Below are 16477 nucleotides of genomic sequence, written 5' to 3'. Positions count from 1 at the left end.
GTGAGGTGGCTGCTGAGGTTTCAATGTAGCTACACTGTATTATATGTAAGTTAGTATATCTGTCCAGCTAGAAGTTTTCCAAGAATAAATATTTCACTAAACCCACAAAATTCATTCCCACCACTTTATGCACTAAATGCTTCGTGTACCCTTGATGAATATGAAAATTTTGACATACTTACAATTTCACCCCCAAAAAATCATTTAGCCATACATATATTAGATAGAGACAAGATAAGCAGTCTCTTAATAGAGGTATCACACATGTACTATTGTACCTGGCTGAGCAAAAACAAATTATCAGCAGTTTCAAACACCTAAATATACTGGACATTTACAAATAGTGGTGGGCTATTGGCCACTTACTGTCAACCAGCTACAGTAGTACAGCATGGCAAAACTTAACCCTGTGATATGACAACATGTGATTACTTCCTCTATAGAAATTTGACATCAAACACTACATATTACATTGCAGTATTGTACATTACACTAATACTCCCTGTACAGTCTCTTTAGTGTCTTTTTTATTTGACTGCTCTTCTGTCATCCCCTCTCCTTGTATCTTTATATTGTGCTTTTCACGGAATTCGTTAACCTCTTTCCCTTTAACGGTTAACTGTGCCTTCAGTTTTGAAACCAAGCCACTAATCTACACCACACATGATATGATCCACTAACATCTCCACACCACTCACCTGTTCTCTGTTCTTTCTTAGAGCAGGTAAAACCTCTTTTACACTTCTTTCCACTAAAACGCCTCCTATCATGCGGAAACACTTTCTGTCGCCGTCAACATCTTTGATAGTTTCGATGACTGTCCTACGTGGATCAACAGATGGTGAGGGACCTGTACAGCAAAATAGCTTACTCGTGCTCGTTTACTTCTGACTCTAATTCAGAAATTTTAAGCGCAATGGCTCGCTGTTCTTGTCTTAGCTGCTGGAACTGAGCGACCACTTTCTCCTCGTTCTGTCCACTTTTGCCAGTAGAGTTAGTAGCCATATGCACTTTAGATGCGCATTAGATAGAATAATGTTCTAATTAGTGCCATCAACCTAATACATGGAGTTGGACATAACGACTGTCGATTCGTTTTCTAGTAAGCCATTTGGTGGTAATCCCGCAGCTGTGTGTGTGATTCCTGATGGAGTTGCTCTAAGTGACACAGAGATGCAGCAAATCGCTGCTGAAATGAATTTATCTGAGACAGCATTCCTTTCTTGCAGACCAGACTTAACCTTCCAGTCTGGGCAAGAGTTTAACCTCCGCTGGTTTACTCCAACTTGTGAGGTCCCTCTGTGTGGCCATGGCACCTTAGCCTCAGCAGCAGTATTGTTCAAGTGTCGCTCTAATTCCAACAAGGAGTTAGTGTTTCACACTCTGAGTGGAGAACTGAGTGCTGTATTAGATGGAGACTTTATTGGCATCAACCTACCCCTAGCAGTGGATGTGTGTGCTACCAATAGGGAAGAAATAGAAGAGTTGTTACTCTTAAGTGTTGGAGATCTGCCTGTACAAGAGGTCCAGTACTCCAGCAGTACTAAGAAGTTGTTGGTGAGGCTAAATGATAGTGTTACAATGGAACAATTGACATCAATACACCCGGACACTACTGCAATGTTAGCCAGCCATTCAGGGAAGGTTCGTGGTGTTATTGTAACTGTGAAAAGTAAAGATTGTTATGATTTTGTGTCACGCTACTTTGCTCCATGGAATGGTATTCCTGAAGATCCTGTCACAGGATCAGCACACACCGTACTGGCTGCATACTGGGGTAGGGTGTTGAAGAAAGATAAAATGTTTGCATGTCAGTGTTCCAAGAGAAGTGGTGAACTGAAGATTGAAGTTTGCGATAATAGAGTACACATTAGTGGACAAGCTAGTATTGTAATGACTGGTAAGATTTACCCTAGAGGAAAATAACATTCAATTATAAGAAAATTGTTTTCTATTTATACAGTGTGTCAGCGTTTTCTGCGTAATTCATGCATGAGCCATAGAGCAGAGCTCAGCACGGCAAGTGATCCAAACTGGTGGCTAGCAGCTACCGGTATAGGTACAAAGTACAACAGTGTGGTAATCCCTAGTGTGACTTGTGTTACACCAGCTGCTGCAAGACAGCTCGCAGCCAACCGAGCTCGTGGACTCACTGCCACACTTCTAGCCATCAACCATGTTGTTCCGATCAGTGATAGAGTTGTAATACCCTATCATTTAGAAAGGACCTTAAGACTGCAAGTAAATAAAAATCTTTGCATTACCAGGAGGCGATGATCAAATTGTACAGTGGTAGGATTTTCAGTAAAGTTGGTGATCCTTGGAGAGAATGCTAAGAGGTCCTCTGGGATCCATCGACCAGCCATCTTTGGGAAAGAGTTGTATACTAGCCCAGCATCTAACCCAGCCACAAATGCTCCTACATAACAAAATTACAACAGTACCACATATCACAATAACTTTATTACCTGATAGAGCAGTGAAGAAGGCAATCCCCAGAGAGCTATGAGCTAGTATACGAAGAGTCTTCATTCGTGGATGAGCAGGCTAGGGAATAACACAATGCACCTATCAAATGTTTAAGTCCCTATTTCCCTAATACTGGGAGGGTGGGAATGAAACTTCAAATGCTCTGCCGCTACCTGTAAATTGACATGAAATCATTGCCATTAGGTACAAATTGGAAAGATAACATTATTGTAGGTGTATTTTCTAGCATCTGAGCGAAGTAAAAGAGCAGGAAAATAAGATGGGGTGTGGTATTGTGTTACGTCTTCACGTGACGCAAGGGTATATAAGTGTTGTTAGTGTGCAATTATTCAATCTATGCCATGTGTACAACGTAAGTAGGTTGGCTCCCTCCCTCCCTTAATTTCCTTAACAGATTGTTTAGGTAGATGAGATGAACTGGATGGAAGCAAGTATGGACTTTATTATCGGATACAAACTCTTTTTAGATTTGTCACATGTTTTATGCACACATTAGGGTGGTGCTTTTGGGTTTTTCCCTGATGTTAAAAAAAAAAAAAATCATGTTTTTCCTAGAGTGGTCTTGGGCTGGGCTGCTCTGAATTTTTTGTTACTTTATTATTTGTGCTAGCCCCCACCACTAGCCCCCACCACTAGCCCCCACCACTAGCCCCCACCCTGTTTTTTCAAACAATTGTTATTGTATAGTAGGCTTGTCAATTGTGTGTGTGAGGTGTAATTGTTTTGAATCATTGAGGATAATATAATGACAGCCAACCCCAGTGGTGGCCACCACAAACCAAAATGTTATAGGGTAACTGCATGCGTTGGAGTGTAAGGGTATAATAATCGTTGTGGGAGTAGCAAAATGCACACTGGTAAATCCTCCCCTGTTTAATCCATATACTGGGAGTTATGCATGATATCAGGGATTTTACTGACCTGTGGTTGAACTGGCAGCAGTATTCCCAATGCTGTATACAACATGGATGAGTAGAGTAGAATAGCCATACCAAAATGAGCTGCCAGGCGGTATTGGCTAACACGTGGGATATCCGCCTCATGTTTGGCCTCAAATTTTAGCCCACTCTTAACCATCCACCAGCCAAGGAAACCCTGTAGTTTCAATTGACATGCAAACAACAGTACACCAGTACACTACTATACCTGGAAGCCTATTAGACCCCCATAAATTAGGGTACGGATTTTCAGCGGGCGAGATAGTGAACCTCTCATGAAGAAATAAGTTGCAGGTATTGCAAACACCAGCCCAATAGCACGTCCCCACATCCGGTGAAGATACTCCATGTAGTAAATGGTACGGTACTGGTCCAGGGTCATCTCCTTGTGTACATGCTCATACTCAGGGTACTGTTTGTATTTCTCAAATTCTGCCTCCCATTCTTGTTGAGTACGAGGTGGACGCATGTCTTTGAGCAAATGCCAGTTTACCATGGATAACCCAGACTCTGTGAGCCTAGTAAGACCTCCTGTGTGAGTGTTTGCATGCAGCACAGAGTAAAATTTGACGTTTAATCACCCACATACCAATTATTACTGATCCGGATACCATTCCGCAACATGCTAATAACCAGTATCCGACTTTCCGTTCTCCATTCCCGTTTGAGCTACTTGCTTGTCTTCTGATGACTGTGCCAAGCCACTTGGGAAGCTGGCGAGATCGCTGCAATACGTTTACATTACTAAACTGTCTGCAACAAGACTGCCTTAACACTATCCCAATCTTGTAGCTGCGCGTGAGCAACATGATGACGAAACAGCAATATCACGTGTGACCAGTGACTGTTGCTATAGCGACAAGATCAAGCAATGGCGACCAGGACACAAGTGGTTCAAAAGCCTTACTCCAAGCCGCAGCGAACCTATGATTATTTATACGGTATGTTTTTGTCTAGTGCTATATGGGTATTTCCAGCACATTTCTAAATTTCATTATTTCGTATCTTTCCCTCTCTTTCCAGACCCATTGCACACGTTATCCAGTTCCCGTGACCATGCCAAACAAGGATTCAAGGCTCAGTCGTCATTTGATAGACTGGTGAGTGTAAACTGACTGGTCTTCATGCTGACACTATATCCATCCATGTTGCAGCGGAAGATGCCAGATAGTAAGAACATGTTCAGTGAGTTGAGACACTATCCTCGACAGGGTTACCAGTTAGATAGTGCCAACCCTGTACCAGCCCATGTATCACATGCATGGACTGGCTATGCTACCCAGTATCGTGAAGCACTTGTCCGATATAAGACGTATGTGTTAACTAGCTACAAGTAGTTGAATGATTAGGTATTGTTATTGGCAGGTTTAACTATGCCCCTAATATCAAGGTGCCGTCAAAGAGTCACCCTCCTTGTGATGTGGAGGGAGCAGACCGTCATAAATTCTTTAGAAGACCGATTTTACCTTATTTGGAGCAGTTGAAAATAACTGGTTTAGTATTTGAGCCAAGCAAAACGTAAGTTGGGAACATTTTTAATGACTTGATGTACCATTGTATTGTTCAGTGAAGCAGTAGAGGATTCAGAACGTTCTGATGCACCAAAGACAAGATCAGTTCATGTCCAGACTGATTATCGTGATAGTGAAACACAAACTGACCCATACTCACCAGAATATGTGATACAACCTGGCACTGAGCCAGAGTTACTCACCCTAGCCACCTTATCATACAGTAATGGATTACCTGCTGGATTGGCCGAGGTTGAGCTGATTGAGCGAGCAAGAGCTAAACGAAAATGGTCGGTAGTTGTTGGATTACTGTATTGAAAGAGTATACATGTGGCATGACAGGGAAGCAACTCTGCCACCACTCAATGACCCTGAACAACTTGACAAGCGAAGGAGAATGATGGAACACCAGGAGAGGAGTGAGTGGGCATTTAGAGAGAGTGAAATTAAAAAGTAAGGCTACCATAAGATGGTAAAACATCTATTAAAAATAACAACAGGTTACAAGATGAACAGCTGGAATTGGTGAAGAGATTTCTACAGCAACGCGAGACTGACCATGCAGCATTGAACGACAGAAAGAATGAACAATTATGGTGTGTACATGTATTGAGTAGTACTATCTTGTTATATATTGCTACAATAGGAGCAAGAAACAACTGGAGAAGGAGAAACAGATAATGAGAATAAGGAATAATCACATCAGAGGTATATGCACACCAAAAAGATAGTAAATATCATCATGTCCATGTTAACAGCATTACGTAAACTAACTAATCGTCGTAAAGAAGTAGATGGTACTCTACAACGCAGGAACATTATTGATGACTACAACAACTACTCATCACAAGTTAGCTTAGTTGTAGTGTATTCTCACATGATGGTTGGGTGTGTAGGTTTATGCTCCTGAGATGAAAGTGGGTGTGTACTTAGACTATGGCTCAGAGCAGTTTCATGTTAAGAGCGGTTACACTAGTGATTATGAAGGTCTGATGGAGCTAGAGGCATCATTACCACACTATGTACTACACCCTCGGTATGTCATTGTTTGTCTCACCATGTTTGACTAGTTTTTATGTGCAGTATAAAGTTGCCTCAGAAGAAGGTAGTGGGGAGCAAGGCACGCCAGTTACAGCGTAGGGTACAGCAGTTAGACCAAGTGTATGAGGAGCTGAAGGCCCAGCAAAATCAAGATACCACTCCTAAGCCATTACGCCTACTGGAGAAAGTGGAGAAACCAATTCCACGTCCTCCCACACCAACAGTGCCAATCCCTGATGAGGTATACAACACAATACACTTGCAATAGCTAGTAGTAGCATAATGTGTAGGATACTGAGGAACAAGAGTTGATGGTGATTTTACTGCAACAAATGTTACGAGGAAGAACAGTCCAGACTAAGGTACTAGTCATGTTAGCGACAATCACTTCATCATATATGTACCGTCATAGATGTTTGAAGGAAAGAATCATCGTGTTGAATTGATCAGAGAATTGCAGACTACCCATGCCCTACAGGTATAGCTGATACTCCTAGTGGCTTTGTTAGACGTTAAATCTGTAGGGGCCACAAATTACAGCCAAACGTAAGGAGAAAGAAGCTGTGGAATCAAAACAACATCATAAACAGCGCGAAGAACACCAAGCTTCCGTGGTGTCATCTGTAGTGGGTCACGGAGCTTATACCCTAATTGGACAACAGTTAGACTACCTCAGCAAAGAGCTGGTTAGATTACAAGTCAGTAACTAGTTGTGTCCGACTGTTTGTATGTCAGCTCTGTACACAGGAGGAGCGTCGACTTCACGCATTTATGTTGTTAGCTGAACGAGATCGTCGTATGAGAGAAGCAGAGGAGAGTGGGCTACGACAAGTTGAGGAGCGAATACGTAGAACAGAAGACGAACTATTCAAACAAGTAAGACATTTAAAATAAATAGCAACAATTGTGAAATACTGACAATCAGGTTGTTAGTGTACACAATGAGACAGTTGACAGTTACTTAGAAGATGTCATCCTATCTGCAGTAAAGAGCACAGCAGACAAACAAGTAAGCCAGTTAAGGTTATATCCAGTAACATCACCTCGCAATAGGCTAGGGAAGAAATCAGGAAGAAGGCAGCAAGCATCAATAAAGTTGTACATGAGCTGGAAGAAAGGTGAGCTCGAATACAAACAGGATATACTTGACTTTAGTCTTGTAGTCAAACAACACTGGAGAAACATGAGACAATAGCAGAATTAGTCCACACTTTCCTTCTACCAGAAGTACAAAAGCAAACAATGAGAAACAAAGGTACATATATCACCCTCGTGATCTATCATAATACAATTATCACCTCATACAGTAAAACATCAACAAAGGAAGCACCTCCTTGCAGCACACCATGCTGTTCATAAGGATATTGAAAAACAGTGAATACAAGAAATGATTGATAATTATAAATAATCCACAATTCTACTAACTACTATCATTCTATCCTAAGCTAAATCCTATTCCAAACCGAGCTTTGTCACTGACATGATTAATAAGGCCACTAAGTGTAAGGGTAGCTGGTAATGGGTCCAGTCTCTTCTCTACAATACATGATACGTTCCACTGAGTGTCCACAACTCCTTTGAATGAAACGTTAGCTTTGCGTAAGTCATACTTGTAGCCAACTGACAGTATACTCTCTCCCTGCATTGGTACCCCCTCAAATTCAGCAACTAGAGTGAGATCGTCACTGGCATGATGAAGATAGCCTGATAGTACAACATTATTAACAAAGGGGATAATTCAATATTGTTCTTACACAAGCTCCACTGGTGCATGCCAATTTTGCCGATAGCCTCCCAATCAATTCCCCGATAGTTAGCACCAAGAGATAACACACTTAGCTCCATTCCTGGCATCTTCTGGAACAACACTTCAGCACCGAGACTGAGTCTGGCTGTTACGGACTGCAAATACTGCAGTACTAATACCCCAGTATCTGTACAGTGGTACACTACCATTACACACATTACAGGTATACTGATGATGACTCACTCTGGAACAAGTTGGGATTGCCTAGTGTCAATGATGCTGTATAGTCACTGCCTATGTAGTCCAGTGTTGATTGGTATACTACCCACTTGCTCTTATCAGTCTACACAGTAACATCAGTAATATGTGTATATCATCACATCTCCACCTTATACCCCAGCACTACCAATAATGTTCTTAGTGGATTACAGAGTCCCTTCTTGGACCACCCCCATAATGTAAGGCCTTCCTATAACAAGTACCAATAGAACATACAGTGGAAGCGACCTATGTGTCAATATCTTAGCCTCAATAGACAGGAGAATCAGGTGGATTACACTGCATCAAGTTCTCACCCGGGAATTAATTTGACTGGATAGTGACTGATTTTCACAGCAATACCACATATTAAGTTCAGTTGTGTAACAGCATTGTGCAGGGTTATGGCATGACCAGCCTCTCAACATGTACACAAAGACCCAATAGGGGAGGCCAGAGCTCACCTGCACATTACACTTCAGTCTCCAGTTGCCATACTGATGTATCAACATGCCTACCAGACTGCCATTAGATGACATGTCACCCATCATCACTGGACGATACTGGAAAGATACACAAATAGAACAATTTGAGCAGATAATGCAAGGGGAAGGGGATGTCACCACCCTTTTTCAATTTGAAAGTGTACTTGCTATAAATAATGATTTTTCAAAAGCTTCGTGTTTCAAATTGCAGTATACAGAGCTAGCGACAAGATTCCTCACGTCATACTGGCTTACCTCTCTGTCACTGATTTGTGAACTACCAACATAGGTGGCACCAAATTGGTATTGTGCTGGCTGGATATTGCTACCCAACTGAATTGTATGAGAGGTTTGGAAGAACTGGCTCAATCCCTTGTTCAACACTAGCTTGCAACCATCAAATGGTTGTGGTAGCATATCTAAATCCACATTACCCCATTTATAAGCCACTACCAGTTGCTAAATGGGTACCTTTTGCACGCTTAGTGAGCGTCTCCATGTCTCCAGGGTTCTCAATTTTATCCTCCTTCGCAGGCGGTTCGTCATCCTTAGCGGGACTAGAAGGTGCTGGCGGAGCTGTCTGCGGTGGAGGAGGGGGTGAATACAGCCCAGCTGCTTGCATCTGCCCCATGTCTGATTACCACGCGTCTTGCTACTGCTAATTAATGCGCACCGTCTTATTACTCTAATTAATGCTCGTAAAATGTTGTGACGATTACATAGAAAAGACCCTATTATTGGCTCCGTAAAGCTAACAATGGGCTGACAAGCTGGTATGAGTGCTCTTCCTGACCCGGATGCGTTGCTGGATGGAATTATAAGAGCACAAAGAAACAAGAGAAGCCCTAAATCACCCACAGCTCGATTGGTGCTCACTCCATCTCGAGTGGACCTGAGACAAAGACGGTATCCCGTGTTACCCAACATCTCCAACAGGTAACGGGGTATGATGTGAATTAACTGAATAACACACTACAATAGTAGCTCTGATGATGTGGAACCTAATAGTGACAGTGACATCATGCATGAAGAGGTCACCGATCAGCCATCAATGTCACCACCTGTCCAACAGCAACAGCAGAATTTTCAGCCAGTGTCCATGGCAACTGGTACAAACTTTGCATCCATGCCAGGACACATTGCAGTATTACCTGTGATGTTTCCATGGCAACAACCATCACAAGTGCCCTACCACACTCCATTTGAAGCACGCCACAATGCTATGTGGGTCGGACATGATCAAAATGCTCATGCAAAGAAAGCCAAGAAGCGAGAGCCATGGTATAAGAAGTTCAATTACAGGTATTCAAGATGCATACGTATGTAACGGATGTTATTCAATATTACTTGTTGCTTCAGGCCAATGTCAGAGAATAGGGCAGCTGTGGTAATACAAAGATGTTTCCGTGGCTACCTCACCAGAAGGAACCTAGAGTTCCAACAGTTCCTGTCCAACAGATGGTTGGCAGCCACTCTTGTGGACCGTATCATTGATGATGTGTTGCGTAGTGACCTGGTACCTGATATATTGATAGAACTACTGCAGGAAAGGATGAGACATGGAGGATGGGTAAGTGGGTACATGTACTAGTAGTGTGTGTGTGTTGTATGAAGTATACATGCTTTATGTATCCATGGAAGGATCTAAGTGTTGAATGTACTGAGCTCTATATCAAAAAAGGCCCATGGTAATGTACTGTGAAGTCCAAGAAGCCAGTGCACCACACCAGAGTGGATGAACAATTGCAGTTTTCATGTGAATGTAGTTCTTTGTTCCCTTTTCCTCCTTCAGTAGTTGAAATTGCCCCCAGACTTTTACAAGATGCGAGTCTTTAACTTTAGATCTGCACAATTACAAAAACTGTCATAAAATGTTATGCCTTATTTGATTTCCTTAAAATTTGAGGAGCCATCTAATGGCATATTTCAGTGCCAGTTTTGGGGTCTGAATCAATAAAAAATGCTGTTTGTTGTCATATGCATATATGGGAATAAGTCATATGTGAATTACGGGTAAACCATTATAGCTTAAAAATTTGTGATTGATTGGGATAATAACTGCAAAACCCAACGTGTTACAATCGTGAGATAATAGACTCATGTATTGTCACACCTACAGGACAAACTATGAGCACGAGCTGAAAATTGGTCAGTAGAAATTCTCCACCATAGAAAACTTTTGTCGTTGCAAAATGGATTGGGAATATCAGCAGTAAAGTTATAATATATAAGCCAATAGCCTAAACTTGTAAAAAATGTGCAATCTAGGTACTCTAATAGAACAGTCACATTCTAATAGAATGCTCAGTGAATGAGAGTGGTAGAAAGGAAGTTAATGTAAATGTACAAATAATAAAGTATTCCTCAAATCACTTTGTTATACTAGAAATATAAGCAAGCTTCATGTATAACGAGGTTTTGGGGCTTGCAAATAACAGAAGTCAATTACAGTAGATGTGTGCTCTATTAGAGTAACTGAACGCAAGCTTTGAATCCATATGAGTGGCTGTTTGGTTTTCAGTTATACAAATATCCTCCCCACTTCCACCTCCAGGATTTTTGCTGCATTCCACAGAGTTTTAGGTCTAAATCCCTGTATTAACAGGTTTTAGCCTTCTCATATGTACAGGCACAGTGGAGAATCTCCCAGAAATTTCAAGTCAATGGCCAGTCTACAGCTGATTCAAAATAGCCACTGTTGTAATTGAGGCTGTTTACTGCTATTCCAATGGAGATAGCTACTATCTAGCTGGCCAATGATGAGCCACTTGAGACTACCCAGTTTTTGTCCAGTACATAAAGGTTGAGATTATTTCATCAGTAAGTCAGTTTTGGGCAAGCATGCATGCATCCTTGTAATTTCTGACTTAAAATCTGTTTATTTGAAATTCCCCTGGACTTTGAAATATCCATTCTTCAAAACTTGAACAATATTTTGTCCCTCTGCAAAATTGTCTGCTTTGAAAATAGCTGCTATGTATAGTCTGGCGTTCACCTGAGCCCTCCTTTCTTGTTAATAACTCTTGTTACATGGGCCAGCTGCCCAAACATTTAGTAGAGCTGTGAATCCCTTTAAACGCCGGAACTGTAAGCCCTTTAAACTCCAGAACTGTTAATCAACAAAGTGCTTTGATACAAACAAGAGCAAGTGAGTTATGTGGCTTTAAAAATATCCCATACATTTAGTATGGACAGTTCAGGCACACAAACATGTTTATAACATGAAAACTTGCTTGTTCCAGTACAGCAGATTCCTAATAGAACAGTCAATTCTAATAGAACATTCAGTGAATGAGATAGAAGTGTAAATAAATATAATAACAATCTTTCTTCTCTCTTGTACTGTCTATACAAAAGGCAATCTCCAAAGCCAACCGTAAAGGTTGGTTTTGGGGATTGAATACAAAAAGAAGTGATATCTATACCAAAACATGTGGAAGAGTTATGATTTAGAAAGTGTGTGGCAGCCAAGAAATAATCACAATGATGCTAACATACTAATCTGCTGTGTTGATTATCCAACACCAAAATGGCTGCTCAATTAGAGTAGATGTATGCTGTATTAGAGTAACTAAATAATGCTCTGATAGATTTTGTGTACTTTTCAATTCCAAATGGACACTCTTCCCCATATTAGTTCAGGTTATCAACCCTCCACTGTACTGACCGTTGCTCTTTTTGTTTCATGTTTTCTGTTCAATCATCTTTTGCCAAAAATAATGTTATGTGTGAATTATATTGTATGCTAAAATATGTTGGCTGATAGTCGGAATAGTCAACAAAACAAATATTTTGAATAGGTAGTGTATAAACAGTGAATGGAATACTGGAATGGTGGAATGGAATTTTTTAAAGTTCAATATCATTTTTTTAAATCTGAATAAGTACAACTCCTTTCCTTAAGTAAGCAAATAAATAGGATTCCCCTTGAAGTCAGCTCTTTTAGTATACTTATCCTCACCACAATACTTGTATGACTTATAACTCAATACTTTATTATAGAGATGTACTGATCTACCGATCTAGTATCAGATTGGTGCTGATCTTGACAATTTGAGCAAAATCGGTAGAATTGATTTTTGGTTGAAGCCACCAATTCATGATGCCTATCTTTCTTATCACCATTTCTTCAAGCATACTAGACTTCTATCATTTCTCTGTTCCATTTATGAAATAAGCTAAAGTATAGTACCATTCATAGCCTGGTGCAACTACAAGAAACCATATAAATACACGTGAGTTAGCTGTTTTATATACTGAAACTTACCCTTGAACTTACCAGAGGTCCTTGGCAAAAGCAATGAATGGGGGGGTGCAGGCCATGACGCAATCATAATGCACACCCTTAAACAAATAACTTTGTGTTCTGTGCGCACGTGTTTTGAAAGCATGGCCCTGGCGAGCCACGTGGAGTCCAGCCTGGAGCCTGATCCTAATGCACCGTCAGACCCGCTCTATGACAGTGTTTATGCTACCTCAATATCTTGTCGCTATACGAAGGTCAGCATTATGTTGACGGAAGACAAAGAGATAGTCCATGTGTTGTCGACCGGAGCGAAGTTTCTTTATGTGATTCATGACTTCGATTTCCTCGCAGTAGAGTTACAACACATTCGAGTGAAGGGATTCACGAAGTTTGGCGATTTAGAGGAAGTCTTCGATCTGTTTATTAAAAACGATGTCTCCTTGTGTCGAACATATCCTGTGTTTATGATAATCAAAGACGTCACAATAATCAAGGTATGGGTGCTGCCACATCCCAGACTTCAAACAGAGTGTCATCACTGATCAGCTGGCACTCCCTACAGACGTTCAGCATCTACAACTGACTGTTTCCATGAGCCAATTAAGGCTGGATATGTCAGACCAGAACTAGAATCACAAAGTGTCTCTGTAAATTGCTCAAGTTTCAGATTTTCTGGTCCACCAGCTCTAGTATGGCTTGCAATACACTATAATTTGAGAATATGCCATTAACTCAGAACACACATTTCTAAAATACATACTTTTACTAAGTGCTCCTCATCTTCTCTTTCAAAGAATATTTCATTTGTGTCTGGATGATGCTCCAGTACATACATGTGCACGTTAAATGGTATCCCATGGCTTTCAAACTTCCTGATTTCATGTGCATAATGAAACTGTGCCATGACTGATCTTAACTTATCTCCAAAGCCCTCCTGTTTGCCTAAATTTGATCCATATAAATCATGAGTATTAGACATATACTGTTTACCTGTGTTACCTATGCATTTTCATACCAAAAAACATAATTATTGTATGTGTGTTGTTTACAAAATACTACTGTATATTGTACCTGTAATCCATCTATGATATTCATAACAGTCCTGGGACGCAAGCGATCCACAATATCTCTCATGTTGATGCCCTGCCTCATTCAATTCCTGATATCATGAAGGACTTGCTGTGGAACAATATATCTATTGCCCTCCGTTGTTATTGTGCCATCTGGTACAGTAGTTGTTCTGTTTGTAGCAGCAACTTTAGACACAATGTGTCATGAGCAGTGAAACTCACGTTTGGGTGTTATCATCTCCAACATTCTGTGCACAGACATCTTGCTATACTTATTACAGATCATATACCAGATCTGCAAAACTGAGAGTGGATGAGTGTACCCTTTGGCACATAAATATTTGAATTCTCCGTCACTAGCAAAGCCTATAAAAGTGTGCCAATAATGACAGGTTAACTCCACATGTTGATCACTCACCAGAAACTTTCATTCCCAATGAAACCATTTCTTTGCACAAATTGGATACCAACCTGCGAACATCTTTTTCTTTGAGACCAGCATAAGGAAGACATTGAATATGCAAAGCATATGGCTTTCTGTCACGAACATCAAACTGACCATTAAAATGAACACATGTGTTGCTGGCGTTCTTTGAAAGTGTGCCATTCATTTTATCAAGTCACACAGTGCTGACCTAATGTTGGTTGGTTTTCTGGGGATGTTTTGTTCTTGAAATAACTCATCGGTACAAGCACTCAAACAGTAGGTAAGTTCATGATGTATTTTCCTGCACTCTGAACTAGTATTTTTTAGTTCCTCAATATCCCATGAGATTCTGAACATCAATTGTTCAGGTGTATTGCCAGCTGCTAAACTGTCCTCATAAGGTTTGTTTGCTGCTTGTAATTCTATAATGTAAAATTGAATCACAAATTATACTTTGTTGGTACATGGTACAATACACAATGTACAGCACACACTGTTATACCACACATCATGTGTATATACACTATAGCAACACACCAGAAGTTACAAATGCTAAGTCAGCTGAGTTATCATCTAAAGCCTTTGTTAAATCTGTCTTGGAGTAGCATTATCCACGCTTCACCCATGCTATTCAATCTTGATAGTTCTTGTACAGTTCATTGAATTTTCCATTAGTCAGGTCAACATCACCTGACCACTACCCTGAAACCGATCCCTTTACAATTAATGTCGGCTACATCTTTTATAGCATTAGGATTCACTGCTGATAACTTCTTCAGCACTGATACCTTCAGTGGTTAATATATCATTTAAGAACAAAAGAAATAAACAAACCTGTATCTCCGGGCCAGCAGTGAAGTCACTGTTTGCTATATCTCATCTAAGAGTACGGTTTGGTAATGCTGGTACATTCACCAAGGCCTATTAAAGCACAGCATGTACAAACTGTGATGTTAAAAATACATGCTGATAGGAAACACGGGCTTAAGCATAAATAGTCAACATGTAAAAAAATGTTAAGCCGTATAGGTGATATGCAATAGACACAACTAGAGTATTTCACCTTAATGGGATTAGTAGAGTTTGAATGAATAACTCCTGTAGTTGCTTGTTCTACTGAAACATGACTCCACAATGGACCAGCAAATATTTTACACTATTTTGTCCCAAATAGAACGTACATGGTTTGCAGCCATGAACGATATTCAGGAGGGCAGGAGATCTACAGGCAGTAAAAATAGATAAGTATAATTGGCCTTATATATGTGGACAAACCTGATTTATAGAGATAGCACAGAAAAAGTTCACACAATGTCTGATTGATTTTGGTCTCATTGTTCCTAGTGACTTGACTAGTGAAAAATGACATTAGACCTCCCACACTTCTTAAGGTATGTAGTTCATACCACCGATAGCTAGTTGAATAAAGCCATCAGGAACATGTGGTAAGCCCGTGCTCTTCTTCAAGAACACATCAAATACCCCAGACAACAACATGTACTGTTTATCAGGAGGTAGCGTGACTAATAGATCCCAAACAGCTTTCTGTGTGTGTTCTAATGACAACTGATCTTCTCGACCAACACTATGAAAAGCTGATGAACTGAAACAAGCATGGGAAGATTCAGGCACAATGTGAGAGCGATGGAATAGTACTTGCTGGACAAATGACACTGACATAGAAGATGACTTGTGTAGACAATGAGAATACAGCTGGCAATGTGGTAGTTGTCGATGTTGATAATAATGGCAAAGACACAGTTGGCAATGTGGTAGTTGTCGATGTTGATAATAATGGCAAAGACACAGTTTGTAATGTGGTAGTTGTCGATGTTGATAATAATGGCAAAAACACAGTTTGTAATGTGGTAGTTGTTGATGTTGATAATAATGGCAAAGACACAGTTTGTAATGTGGTAGTTGTCGATGTTGATAGACACAGTTGGCAATGTGGTAGTTGTCGATGTTGATAATAATGGCAAAGACACAGTTTGTAATGTGGTAGTTGTCGATGTTGATAATAATGGCAAAGACACAGTTTGTAATGTGGTAGTTGTCGATGTTGATAGGCACAGTTGGCAATGTGGTAGTTGTCGATGTTGATAGTAATGGCAAAGACACGGCTGGCAATGTGGTAGTTGACAATGTTGAAAATAATGGTAAAGGCACAGTTGGGAAGGTAGTAGATGATGGCAATGCAACAGAAGACGTGGCAGCAGTGGAAACAGCAAACATGGATAGATAATACTTTTCTGCAACTGCAG

At 40.5% G+C, this 16477-nt stretch overlaps 6 protein-coding genes across 7 annotated transcripts in view; 3 read left to right on the top strand and 3 right to left on the bottom strand.

The window, feature by feature from the left end:
• Positions 1–423: 423 nt before the first annotated feature.
• LOC136266802 (prefoldin subunit 2-like) lies at positions 424–1055 on the bottom strand. Its single transcript, XM_066061820.1, has 3 exons — positions 872–1055; positions 699–822; positions 424–652 (listed from the first exon to the last, which is right to left on the bottom strand). Exons 1-3 carry the CDS (start codon positions 1003–1005, stop codon positions 488–490), a joined length of 423 nt encoding a protein of 140 aa, XP_065917892.1. The 5' UTR covers positions 1006–1055; the 3' UTR covers positions 424–487.
• On the top strand, positions 1029–1958 carry LOC136266799 (phenazine biosynthesis-like domain-containing protein 1). Its single transcript, XM_066061817.1, has one exon. It carries the CDS (start codon positions 1066–1068, stop codon positions 1924–1926), a length of 861 nt encoding a protein of 286 aa, XP_065917889.1. The 5' UTR covers positions 1029–1065; the 3' UTR covers positions 1927–1958.
• LOC136266797 (heme A synthase COX15-like) lies at positions 1871–4273 on the bottom strand. The gene is made up of 6 exons (XM_066061815.1): positions 4018–4273; positions 3637–3959; positions 3412–3585; positions 2469–2547; positions 2265–2419; positions 1871–2210 (listed from the first exon to the last, which is right to left on the bottom strand). The coding sequence occupies exons 1-6, from the start codon at positions 4235–4237 to the stop codon at positions 1968–1970; spliced, it is 1194 nt and encodes a 397-aa protein (XP_065917887.1). The 5' UTR covers positions 4238–4273; the 3' UTR covers positions 1871–1967.
• Positions 4046–7404, top strand: LOC136266794 (cilia- and flagella-associated protein 91-like). Its single transcript, XM_066061811.1, has 19 exons — positions 4046–4369; positions 4452–4528; positions 4583–4740; positions 4794–4946; positions 4996–5229; positions 5282–5392; positions 5440–5535; positions 5586–5647; positions 5698–5789; positions 5836–5975; positions 6023–6221; positions 6271–6342; positions 6393–6458; positions 6505–6678; positions 6728–6856; positions 6906–6989; positions 7034–7098; positions 7144–7235; positions 7288–7404. Exons 1-19 carry the CDS (start codon positions 4300–4302, stop codon positions 7356–7358), a joined length of 2145 nt encoding a protein of 714 aa, XP_065917883.1. The 5' UTR covers positions 4046–4299; the 3' UTR covers positions 7359–7404.
• Positions 7360–9169, bottom strand: LOC136266798 (mitochondrial import receptor subunit TOM40 homolog). Its single transcript, XM_066061816.1, has 6 exons — positions 8942–9169; positions 8726–8889; positions 8450–8548; positions 7971–8070; positions 7735–7914; positions 7360–7684 (listed from the first exon to the last, which is right to left on the bottom strand). The coding sequence occupies exons 1-6, from the start codon at positions 9099–9101 to the stop codon at positions 7416–7418; spliced, it is 972 nt and encodes a 323-aa protein (XP_065917888.1). The 5' UTR covers positions 9102–9169; the 3' UTR covers positions 7360–7415.
• LOC136266795 (uncharacterized) overlaps positions 9123–16477 on the top strand; it is a 16800-nt gene continuing 9445 nt past the window's right edge. Inside the window, exons 1-3 of one of the 2 annotated variants that reach the window (XM_066061813.1) lie at positions 9123–9406; positions 9455–9772; positions 9830–10040. In XM_066061813.1, the coding sequence (XP_065917885.1) occupies positions 9246–9406; positions 9455–9772; positions 9830–10040 (690 nt within the window). In that variant the 5' untranslated portion in view covers positions 9123–9245. Of the gene's footprint in view, positions 9407–9451; positions 9773–9829; positions 10041–16477 lie in introns of both variants that reach the window. The other variant, XM_066061812.1, reaches the window with a different exon arrangement.

Source organism: Dysidea avara, chromosome 9, assembly GCF_963678975.1.
Source record: "Dysidea avara chromosome 9, odDysAvar1.4, whole genome shotgun sequence".
Taxonomy (NCBI): Eukaryota; Metazoa; Porifera; class Demospongiae; order Dictyoceratida; family Dysideidae; genus Dysidea; species Dysidea avara.
This window is presented reverse-complemented; position numbering and strand designations above follow the sequence as displayed.

Coding starts and splice junctions, on each gene's coding strand:
- LOC136266799 (XM_066061817.1), top strand. CDS start 1,066: ATGGAGTTGGACATAACGACTGTCGATTCGTTTTCTAGTAAGCCATTT.
- LOC136266797 (XM_066061815.1), bottom strand. CDS start 4,237: ATGTTGCTCACGCGCAGCTACAAGATTGGGATAGTGTTAAGGCAGTCT. Junction 3,960..4,017: donor ATCCGGATCAGTAATAATTG/GTATGTGGGTGA, acceptor ACACTCACACAG/GAGGTCTTACTAGGCTCACA. Junction 2,211..2,264: donor AATTTGATCATCGCCTCCTG/GTAATGCAAAGA, acceptor TCTAAATGATAG/GGTATTACAACTCTATCACT.
- LOC136266802 (XM_066061820.1), bottom strand. CDS start 1,005: ATGGCTACTAACTCTACTGGCAAAAGTGGACAGAACGAGGAGAAAGTG. Junction 823..871: donor TCAGAAGTAAACGAGCACGA/GTAAGCTATTTT, acceptor TGATCCACGTAG/GACAGTCATCGAAACTATCA. Junction 653..698: donor TAAGAAAGAACAGAGAACAG/GTGAGTGGTGTG, acceptor TGTGTGGTGTAG/ATTAGTGGCTTGGTTTCAAA.
- LOC136266798 (XM_066061816.1), bottom strand. CDS start 9,101: ATGGGGCAGATGCAAGCAGCTGGGCTGTATTCACCCCCTCCTCCACCG. Junction 8,071..8,449: donor GACTGAAGTGTAATGTGCAG/GTGAGCTCTGGC, acceptor GTTACTGTGTAG/ACTGATAAGAGCAAGTGGGT. Junction 7,915..7,970: donor CAATCCCAACTTGTTCCAGA/GTGAGTCATCAT, acceptor ACCACTGTACAG/ATACTGGGGTATTAGTACTG.
- LOC136266794 (XM_066061811.1), top strand. CDS start 4,300: ATGGCGACCAGGACACAAGTGGTTCAAAAGCCTTACTCCAAGCCGCAG. Junction 4,529..4,582: donor AGTCGTCATTTGATAGACTG/GTGAGTGTAAAC, acceptor TCCATGTTGCAG/CGGAAGATGCCAGATAGTAA. Junction 4,947..4,995: donor GTATTTGAGCCAAGCAAAAC/GTAAGTTGGGAA, acceptor TGTATTGTTCAG/TGAAGCAGTAGAGGATTCAG.